Genomic DNA, 10,992 nt, shown 5'->3' on the forward strand with positions numbered 1-10,992 from the left:
GGTGGCAGCATCATGTTGTGGGGGTGCATTGGTGCAGGAGGGACTGGTGCACTTCACAAAACAGATGGCATCATGAGGAAGGAAAATGATGTGGATATATTGAAGTAACATCTCAAGACATCAGTCAGGAAGTTAAAGCTTGGTTGCAATGGGTCTTCCAAATGGACAATGACCCCAAGCATACTTCCAAAGTTGTGGCAAAATGGCTTAAGGACAACAAAGTCAAGGTATTGGAGTGGCCATCACAAAGCCCTGACCTCAAGCCCATATTAAATTTGTGGGCAGAACTGAGAAAGCGTGTGCGAGCAAGGAGGCCTACAAACCTGACTCAGTTACACCAGCTCTGTCAGGAGGAATGGGCCAAAATTCACCCAACTTATTGTGGGAAGCTTGTGGAAGGCTACCTGAAACGTTTGACCCGAGTTAAACAATTTAAAGGCAATGCTACCAAATACTAATTGAGTGTATGTAAACTTCTGACCCACTGGGAATGTGATGAAAGAAATAATAGCTGATATAAATCATTCTCTCTGTTATTTTTCCGACATTTCACATTCTTAAAATAAAGTGGTGATCCTAACTGACCTAAGACAGGACATTTTTACGAGGATTAAATATCAGGAATTGTGAAAAACGGAGTTTAATGTATTTGGCTAAGGTGTATGTAAACTTCCGACTTCAACATATGAGATGAGTAATGCAAGATATGTAAACATTAAAGTGGCATTATTAAAGTGACTAGTGATCTATTTATTAAAGTGGCCAATGATTTCAAGTCTGTTTGTAGGCAGCAGCCTCTCTGTGTTTAGTGATGGCTGTTTATCAGTCTGATGGCCTTGAGATGGAAGCTGTTTTTCAGTCTCTCGGTCCCAGCTTTGATGCACCTGTACTGACCTCGCCTTCTGGATGATAGCGGGGTGAACAGGCAGTGGCTCGGGTGGTTGTTGTCCCTGATCTTTTTTGACTTCCTGTGACATCGGGGACTGTAGGTGTCCTGGAGGGCAGGTAGTTTGCCCCCGGTGATGCGTTGTGCGGAATGCACCACCCTCTGGAGAGCCTTGCGGTTGTGAGCTGTGCAGTTGCCATACCAGGCGGTGATACAGCCCGACAGGATGCTCTCAATTTAGGTGACAAGCCAAATTTCTTCAGCCTCTGAGGTTGTAGAGGCGTTGTTGCGCCTTCTTCACCACACTGTCTGTGTGGGTGGACCATTTCAGTTTGTCTGTGATGTGTACGCTGAGGAACTTAAAACTTAATCAAGCCTACTACTGTTGTGTCGTCTGCAAACTTGATGATTGCGTTGGAGGCGTGCATGGCCACACAGTCATGGGTGAACAAGGAGTACAGGAGGGGGCTGAGCACGTACCCTTGTGGGATCCCAGTGTTGAGGATCAGCGAAGTGGAGATGTTGTTTCCTACCTTCACCACCTGGGGGCGGCCCGTCAGGAAGTCCAGGACCCAATTGCACAGGGTGGGGTTGAGACCCAGGGCCTCAAGCTTAATGATGAGCTTGGAGGGTACTATGGTGTTGAACGCTGAGCTATAGTCAATGAACGACATTCTTACATAGGTATTCCTCTTGTCCAGATGGGACGGAGCAGTGTGCAGTGTGATGGCAATTGCATAGATAATTTTTGTTTGTGGGTAGGCAATAAATTAGACTCAAATTCTGCATGCATAGTAGCCTACTGTCGTGGTTCTGGGCTCAAGTTCTGGGTTATGCACTAACAGATCCTCTCACTATGCACACCTGTCTTGGGGGCGGGGAAGGGGGGTATAGAGGATCTTGTAAATGTCAACCTCCAGTGACTTTTGTTTTTTTTCTTACATGGACTCACACACTACTCTGTCCCCTCTCTTTCTCTCACTCTCTCTCCAGGTTTATTTTGGTCCAGAGAACATTGATGCTTAGGTTCATGATAAGTAATAAAGAACCTCCAACATTCAGTATCTACACTTTAGTTCCCTTTACATCCAAATTCTCCAAATATAGGATAACGTTAATTTATCTTGCGGAATTAGGCATCCTACAGCTCAAGCAGGATATCACATAGCCATGGGCACCAGAACATCACATGCCCCATCATGTCTCAAAGTCAGTGTTGACTTGGACTGAAATAGGTTCCGGTACTCATTTTGGGTTCTGAGTTTACATTTAGGTGCAGGAGCTCCACAATACTTTTGAGCTAATATTCTATAAGAGGAACAGGAGCTCAAGCAGTAGAACATTTGAGGTGCAAGTACTCAGCTCCGATGAGCTCCTGTCCAAGTCAAGCACTGTTCAAAGTGTCATCCTCTGAATATGAGCCCGCTTGACTTAAGACAAGTCCAAGTGCAGCTGTGGCCTTACCTTGGCAAAAGGCCAATTGACGGACACACTGTTATCACTCGAAGAAGCATTGGGTTTCATCCCATGTTATTTCAACTGTCTTTCATTGCAACATACTGTCTTGCAGCCAAGCACACCCAATGCCCTGGAAAAATATTATAAAAATGTTTCCCCAAAGATTATATCCTTTAAATAAAGTTAATGTTAAACAGCTGGTTAATACAAGTATTATCTAACTATCAAATCCATCCAAATACAAATCTTCCTCTTTTTTTTTGCCAAGATGCATCCAGTTCATTCCACACGCAATGTAGCCAAGATGATCACATCAATAGTGGTGGGTGTCATTCAAATGAATTTCCTGTTCTGTAATTTATGTTCGTGTCGATTGCGACAACGACCTTGGCTCCCCATCCATCTGTGACTTGACATTCTGAAGGGGCGTGTGCACATGAGTTTGTGTTCACGTGGGGGTGTGTCCATGGACCCTATAGGAATAAATTGCGAGCGCACCTTGCCGACATAGTGGACAGAGCAACTCACAAACGGTACTTTTCAACGTTATTAACCTCTTTATGGCTTCGTAGCCAACTTGACATTTAATTGTAGAATTATGCGTTGATTCTTTGTGGCAATTTACGCTTCGGCAGGTGGAGTCCTACATGGCGTTTTGAAAAGCTGTCTTGTATGACTACAATTTGTATAGATGCAGGATACAATTTATGTAGATGAGAGAGAATAAATTAGCCTACGTGGCATGGATAGTTGAGTATTTTAGGCGAGCAACATTTTTGGGCTCTTTGAAATTATTCTAATGTCATGTATGCATTGTGCAATTCTTGGGATTCTATAGATGCCACAAAATAGATTTGTATCTATCACTGCTAGTGTCTTTCAATCGTGACGGTTAATCAGTGATGCTTAATGTATTGTTGTACATAGATGATTTTAGTTGCTTATTCAAATTTTGCCTTATGTTCATACTGTGCTGGGCTATGTAACACACAAGTTAATTATTTTATTTTGTTTTACCTTCAGCGAACTAGACAAGATCAGGCAGAATGGTGAAGATTGGAATCAATGGGTAAGTTGCATATTTTATCTTTAAAATTGATATATTTTAAAAATAACAGGATCAAGTGACAAGGTAATACCCTGGGCTGCAATGCACTTCTGTACTGTACATTCCATAGATGCTTGCGCTCAAGTTCATAAGCCTGACCAAACTGCTGGGCCATGCATTATGTGTAAGACGCTTTTTGTTTTTTTGTTGGGGGTGTGTCTGCTTCTGTCACTGGGCAAATTTATAGTATTTTAAATTGTATTGTCTTAAAGAGAACATAAGAACTCTCTGTTCACAGGATAGACCCTGGGCTGCATTGCACTTCTGTACTGTACATACCATAGGCCAGGGTTCCCCAACTGGCGGCTGGCCCGCGGGTGATTTTTTTTTTTTTTGTCGCTCCAAGTTTTCCCCCAAAATTATGTATGTTGTTGTTGGACGTATAAAGACTGTAAAAACACCAGCAAATCAGCTCCAAGTGATTTTAATTCTGGAAATCTGTTCCAAAGTATTCCCATGCATAATAGAGATATACAAATGTAAGCACGTTTTGAAATGATTCTCTTTTAGTTCAATATTATATCCGTTTGGGCTTCTTGCAGTTATTTGTAATTATGTTCCTGACCATCCGCTCAAGAAAAAATAAGCCTGCGGCTGAGTCTAGTTGATGGTCCTTTTTGTTGTTGCTATGGTGTGTTCAACCCCTCCCTGGTCTGGCCACTACCATCCTCTACTTATTTATGGTTTGGTTGTCACAACGCCTCTTTGCAACACTCTTGTATCGTTCCTCTCCTCAGCTGTCACATTCCTTTATTCTACCCATCTAATAATATCCCGCTAACCTTTTCAGCTGAAGTTCAGAGATCACCGCGAGACAGTTTGGAGGAACTCTTACACCAATCCTATTCCTCTAACCTTTATTTGACCTATAGTCAGCTGTCACTAAACTGCAGGAAGATTAACGTTTGTTATGATAGACCCTTTCCCCAAATCAACCGAACAGTTTTACTGTGCCCGCTTGAAAGACGAAACGCTGCGACCTGGAGATGGCTATTTCACTCCTCCCAAGTATGGAAACTAAATTATGTCTAATGACTGACTAAAAGATCATGCTGACTGTTCGCAGTTCCAAAACGGTTTGTGAAGTATAGTATGGTCTAACTTTGTTGACCAGCACTAAATGACTTGTTAAAGGAAATTGATAACAAGGTATTTTTCGCCAGAACACCTTACGAAACCTTTTTTTTTTTTTTTGCCTTGTGTTCTTTCTGATGCATGTTGACTCCTTTCTGATGAACTTTGACTCCTTTGCTGAGCCATACGTTGACCCTTGTGTGCAGGACTCATTTTTAGGTGTGGGTGTGTCTGCCTGCGTCACATGGCTGCTGCCACCTGCTGGTATAGTGTGGTAATATGGATTTGCATATATATGAATTAACTGTAAGACTTTTCTCTTCTCAGATTTGGGCGTATCGGGCGCCTGGTGACCCGTGCCGCTGCCAAGAGCGGTGAAGTCAACGTCGTCGCAATCAACGACCCCTTCATTGACCTGGACTACATGGTGAGATTTTTATATAGCCTACTGCTTAATATATTGAAATGTAAAATCAAAATATAGGTTACTGAAATTGAGAGAGAAATGTAAACATATTTGAGCAAAGTCAGACCTTAAGTGGGTCAGGTTTCTTTCGGGTTAAATTCTAGAAAAACCTCAGGTGCACAGGGTTTACTGTTCTCATATTCAACACTTCCCTAAAGGTTGTTGTTCCATAGGTCTACATGTTCAAGTATGACTCCACTCACGGTGTTTGGAAGCACAGTGAAGTGAGACAAGAGAATGGCAAGCTGATCATTGGCAACCTGCACATCACAGTTTTCCATGAGTAAGTGTTTTTCCTTTTCTTTACTAATGCTCCAGGTGCATTCCTTGGCTTATTTTGTGCAGGGTTTAAAATGACACATTGTGTGTTTCTGAGATACACTGTTTTGTGCAGAATCAAATTGATGGGTTATATACTTCTTCTGGCAATATGAATATTTGTCTGTGAATCTTAAACATTCACATTGACTCTTGGGAATGCCTTAGCAGTGGGCTAGACCATATATACAAAGTATGTGTAATCGGCTATTTCAGCCACATCCGTTGCTGACAGGTGTATAAAATTGAGCACACAGCCATGCAATCTCTATAGACAAACATTGGTAGTAGAATGGCCTTACTGAAGAGCTCAGTGACTTTCGATGTGGCACCGTACTAGGATGCCACCTTTCCAACAAGTCAGTTCATAACGTTTCTGCTGTGCTAGAGCTGCCCCGGTCAACTGTAAGTGTTTTTTATTGTGAAGTGGAAACGTCTAGGAGCAACAACGGCTCAGCCGCGAAGTGGGAAGTCACACAAGCTCACAGAACGGACCGCCGAGTGCTGTAGCGCGTAAAAATCACCTGTCTTCGGTTGCAACACTCACTACAGAGTTCCAAACTGCCTCTGGAAGCAACGTCAGCACAAGAACTGTTCGTTGGGAGCTTCATGAAATGGGTTTCCATGGCCGAGCAGCCACACACAAGCTTAAGATCACCATGCGCAATGCCAAGCGTCAGCCGGAGTGGTGTAAAGCTCACCGCCATTGAAATCTGGAGCAGTGGAAACGCGTTCTCTGGAGTGATGAATCACACTTCTACATCTGGCATTCCGACAGACGAATCTGGGTTTGGCGGATGCCAGGAGAACGCTACTTGCCCAAATGCATAGTGCCAACTGTAAAGTTTGGAGGAGGAATAATGGTCTGCGGCTGTTTTTCATTGTTTGGTCTAGGCACCTTAGTTCCAGTGAAGGGAAATCTTAACGCTACAGCATACAATGACGTTCTAAACAATTCTGTGCTTCCAACTTTGAGGCAACAGTTTGGAAGTTCCTGTTTTCAGCATGACAATGCCCACATGCACAAAGCGAGGCCCATACAGAAATGCTTGTCGAGATCGGTGTGGAAGAACTTGACTGGCCTGCACAGAGCCCTGACCTCAACCCCATCGAACACCTTTGGGATGAATTGGAATGCCAACTACGAGCCAGGCCTAATTGCACTACATCAGTGCCTGACCTCGCTAATGCTTTTGTGGCTGAATGGAATGGAAGCAAGTCCCCACAGTAATGTTCCAACATCTAGTGGAAAGCCTTCCCAGAAGAGTGGAGGCTGTTATAGCAGCAAAGGGGAACCAACTCCTCATATATATATATATATATCTCTCTAATGATGGACCAATCCCTGCATTGTTATGGGAGTGTATAGGATCCCTGTAATTCTAACCCTGGTTTTGTGATATAATCCTAACTTCTCCCATCTCTTTGCCATCTTCAGGAGGGACCCTTCCCAGATCAAGTGGGGTGACGCTGGCGCTGACTACGTTGTTGAGTCTACTGGTGTGTTCACCACCATCGACAAGGCCTCTGTAAGTACCACTGTTCACTAGCAGTAGGAAGTAGGTCATATTGACAATGGTCTATACTTGAGTTCTGTGAAGAATATGTTTTAATACTTCATGGCTATAATATTGTGGGTGAGCAGTGAGTAAGCCAGTGCTGTATATATTTTCATGTTGTAAATTGTTTGAATCGCCTCCAGACTACCAATTTTGCATATCATCGGCTGTATGTGACTGAACCAAGCAAGGCAGCCTTGATGCTGTGTATTTGTTGTCACACAAACGTACCCTTTGACCTCTCACCCCACCCACCCACCACCACCACCATAGGCTCACCTGCAGGGAGGTGCCAAGAGGGTCATCATCTCCGCTCCCAGCGCCGATGCCCCCATGTTCGTGATGGGTGTCAACCACCATCAATACGAAAACTCCCTGAAGGTTGTCAGGTAAGCCACTCCCCTCCACCATAACATTATTTTAAAAGGCGCAATGTGACATGTACAAACAGTCCTGCCACATGGTGATATGTTACTTGTACAAACAATCACTGAAACACACACACACACACACACACACAGTTCCAGCAGGTCAAAAACACTCCCTCTCAGTCTTACTGAGAATGCGAGTATGAAACGTGGCCTGAAAACATCGGGACAATATCGCTAGAGAATGTGTTTGACAGATTTTGGAACAGAACTGTTTTCCACCATTTATGTCAAATTGTGTGTACTCGCATTGTTTACTTCACAGGGATTTCCATAGACCTCGTATTAAAATTATATGGCAGCCGCATATCTCCTCTTGAGGTAAGAAAACAACAAATCAGACTGGGTAACATGGCAAACTATTGATTTTAATACAGGTTTGCGTAAATGAAACTACAGGTTGCAGCTCTTTAAATTCTGACTTTATGGCTGTGTGACACAATGTTAAATTACTAAACGTTTGTGGCGCTGTCATATTATTAGTAATGGTTCTTATATGCCGCTTTTCTAATAGGCAATAAAGGAAACATAAAGACAAAACAAACAAGACATTTGAAAGAACTGAGGTGGCGTGGGAGTTATGGGAAGGTTTTAGACAGGACTAGAAGGACCGTTGAAGGGAAGGAGTTCTAGACCCTGAGTGTAGCTGTAGAAGAGACCCTGTCGCCAAAACTCTGGAGTTTGGACTGGAAGAACACACCAGCGGAAAGGGTTGCGTCCAGGTTTTAGTTTCAGAGAGGCAGGATTTAATGTGGTTTAAAGGCGGGTGGAGGAGTGGCTTGATGCTGATGTAGATATGCTGATTTGTTGTCGGCGTAACAGTGGATGTTGAAGTCGCGTCTTTTCCGAGTGGGAGCATGTTGATTATTATTGATAATGATGTCATGTCCTCACAGCAACGCCTCCTGCACAACTAACTGCCTGGCTCCCATCGCCAAGGTTATCAACGACAACTTCGGCATCATTGAGGGTCTGATGGTAAGAATGGATTGGTAGTGGTAAAAAGTGGGTCAACACTGGTGGAGATGTAAATGCTAACATGAATAGAGCCGTCAATGTACATGCTAATGCTAACAACAATCATGTTGCTGCTCTGCACAAGTCCTGGGTCGTGTTCATTAGGGTACACAATGGAACATTTTTAAATGAGCTTTTCTTATTAGTTCAGATAGTAACTTCCTGTTTTCTTCAGTTTGGTGCCTAATGAACAACACCTTGCATAGACTAACATCCATATCACTTGTTTCTTCCCCCAGAGCACAGTTCACGCCGTCACAGCCACACAGAAGACTGTTGACGGGCCTTCCGGTAAGCTGTGGAGAGATGGACGTGGTGCCAGCCAGAACATTATCCCTGCCTCCACTGGCGCCGCCAAGGCCGTGGGCAAGGTTATCCCCGAGCTGAACGGGTATGAACCAATCCAGGGCCACTGGTTTCGTAATGGAGGTTTTACGACCATGGTGATAATGGATGGGATTTGTATAGTGCTTTTCACTAAGGGCGCATCTGAATATTCCAAAGCTTTACATTTCCCTAGACCCATCCCTCAGCTGTATATCAAAACCAGGGCTGTCATTATTTATTTATTTTATTCAATCCCAGAATGTAGATTTAACTGAACCTCCTGACCCACAGCAAGCTGACCGGCATGGCCTTCCGTGTCCCCACTCCTAACGTGTCCGTGGTTGACCTGACTGTCCGTCTTGAGAAGGCTGTAAGTCTCCCAATCACCTCTCTGCTCTTTTTGATGTATTTTATTGAAATCGATGTTATACACAAGTAAAGCTACTCCGAATACCTAATTCCTCTTGACCACGCTTCCAGCCCAACCCACCTACAAGCTACTCTTGTTTTTGCACATTTCCTTACTGTCAACATAACATGCAACAGGCACTCCATACATAATAATTTGGTTACATTGTTCTACATTTTAATGTTCTGTCTGCCTCAGGCCCCTTATGAAGAGATCAAGAGAGTCATCAAGGAGGCCTCCAAAGGACCCATGAAGGGAATTCTGGGATACACGGAGGACCAGGTAAATATCTTCCCATTCCAAGACCCTGCTTGAATACTATAAAATGCATCATTCCTTCCATACTTTAAGAAATCTGATCTAACATGATTTGATAGCTGTGAGTAAGGTTCTGTGTTGCTGTCATGTCAGTGATGACCACAATGAAGGAAATAAGGAAGGATGCAGTTTAAGAGTACATCAACAGGGCCTAAGCTTTCCTTACTCTCATGCACTGAGCCTCAAGGTCATATGATGCAATACCTGAGTTCAAACACTAGGCAGCAGTAGAGTGATTGTTAATTGGTGGTTCATTTCAGTTTTTTACATAATGAGCCTAAAGCCTGATGCTCTCTCCCCCTCAGGTGGTGTCCACAGACTTCAACGGCGACAAACGTTCCTCAATCTTCGATGCCGGGGCAGGCATTGCACTCAACGACCACTTTGTCAAGCTGGTCTCATGGTATGCATCTGTCTAGACATACCCCCCCCCCGTCAACACACACACACACAATCAATGTTGGAATTTTGAATATTTATATACATTATAAAGACTCCTTCCTCTTGCTCCCTCTCCCATAGGTATGACAATGAGTACGGCTATAGCAACCGCGTTATTGACTTGTGTCTGCACATGGCACTCAAAGAGTAACGTTTCCACAACACACCTCCAACCCCCCATGGCCTCTGCCTTCTCCTGAACGGACATCCACTTCTCCTGAACGGACATCCAACCAGTCCACCGCCAGAGAAAGAACCAGTAGTAAAGTCTATAGCACTGTTTTATAATAAGTCACACTTCTGTTCAGAAGACGGAGTCTGGTTTTTGCCTGCAGAATATTCCTGTCCACCGCGCCGTCCCTTAGTTCACAATAAATGTCATCTGTTTCTGAACATTTTTTTGTCGTCTCAGTCCTCAGGAGCACATCTTGTAAATGCTTGAATTGTTCAAATCCACGCATTAATTTAGATCCGTTTACATTTTATTTCCGTGAATCAGACTTGGTATTCGGGGTACATTCAATTGGGGCGGCAGTGTAGCCTAGTGGTTAGAGCTTTGGACTAGTAACCGAAAGGTTGCAAGTTCAAATCCCAAAGCTGACGTGGTACAAATCTGTTCTGCCCCTGAACAAGGCACTGTTCCTAGGCTGTCATTGAAAATAAATAAGAATTTGTTCTTAACTGACTAGTTAAATCAAGGTAATAAAATTAAAGCCAAACAGAGGCTTTAATACGACGCATTTGGACCATGCTAAAATGTTCCCATTTACTCAAGTCTGAGTCTTAAATGATGTTGAGAAGTCAACACCTAGTTGAAAGTGAGGAGTGATTGAGAGTTCTTCAGTAACCATTTAACTGAAACTATTTTCCAGATGGAAGCAAAAAGAAAACAAGTTCAGTAGTGCATTGTATTCTAAAGAAAATTGCTTGACTCTCCATATGGTTCCTTAGATGAGGAACAGGTTACATGATGGCAGGAGCTATAGTCAGTGATATAGGTCAGATCAAGTCCATAAGAGATCATTGCATTCAAATCACACAGCTCATTGCTCTTTTAAACACAAGACCAGGAACAAGATAACAGGCAAAGAGACTATTGTTGTTCATGTAAGTATTGAACTTTAGGGGTTATTCATAACCATCACTGTAAATGTACCTTTTAAATTAACGACAGGGAAAACAG

General features: G+C 43.3%; 1 protein-coding gene across 3 annotated transcripts; it reads left to right on the forward strand.

The window, feature by feature from the left end:
• The first annotated feature begins 2,839 nt into the window (after positions 1 to 2,839).
• On the forward strand, positions 2,840 to 10,202 carry LOC139554648 (glyceraldehyde-3-phosphate dehydrogenase-like). 3 transcript variants are annotated; one of them, XM_071367639.1, is made up of 12 exons: positions 2,840 to 2,877; positions 3,368 to 3,413; positions 4,854 to 4,953; positions 5,166 to 5,275; positions 6,749 to 6,839; positions 7,143 to 7,258; positions 8,194 to 8,275; positions 8,554 to 8,705; positions 8,933 to 9,011; positions 9,249 to 9,332; positions 9,674 to 9,771; positions 9,891 to 10,202. In XM_071367639.1, the coding sequence occupies exons 2-12, from the start codon at positions 3,391 to 3,393 to the stop codon at positions 9,958 to 9,960; spliced, it is 1,005 nt and encodes a 334-aa protein (XP_071223740.1). In that variant the 5' UTR covers positions 2,840 to 2,877; positions 3,368 to 3,390; the 3' UTR covers positions 9,961 to 10,202. The 3 variants fall into 3 exon arrangements, with proteins under 3 accessions (XP_071223740.1, XP_071223741.1, XP_071223743.1); XM_071367640.1 differs by lacking the exons at positions 2,840 to 2,877; positions 3,368 to 3,413 and adding an exon at positions 3,527 to 3,576; XM_071367642.1 differs by lacking the exons at positions 2,840 to 2,877; positions 3,368 to 3,413 and having other exon boundaries at positions 4,865 to 4,953; positions 5,151 to 5,275.
• The last annotated feature ends 790 nt before the right edge of the window (positions 10,203 to 10,992 follow it).

This window comes from Salvelinus alpinus, chromosome 26, assembly GCF_045679555.1.
Source record: "Salvelinus alpinus chromosome 26, SLU_Salpinus.1, whole genome shotgun sequence".
Classification (NCBI taxonomy): Eukaryota; Metazoa; Chordata; class Actinopteri; order Salmoniformes; family Salmonidae; genus Salvelinus; species Salvelinus alpinus.

What these genes read in the sequence shown, in the direction of transcription:
- LOC139554648 (XM_071367639.1), top strand. Translation starts at nt 3,391, where the DNA reads ATGGTGAAGATTGGAATCAATGG. An exon ending in GTTATCCCCGAGCTGAACGG is followed by an intron (nt 8,706 to 8,932) that starts GTATGAACCAAT and finishes CCTGACCCACAG; the next exon opens with CAAGCTGACCGGCATGGCCT. An exon ending in TTTGTCAAGCTGGTCTCATG is followed by an intron (nt 9,772 to 9,890) that starts GTATGCATCTGT and finishes CCTCTCCCATAG; the next exon opens with GTATGACAATGAGTACGGCT.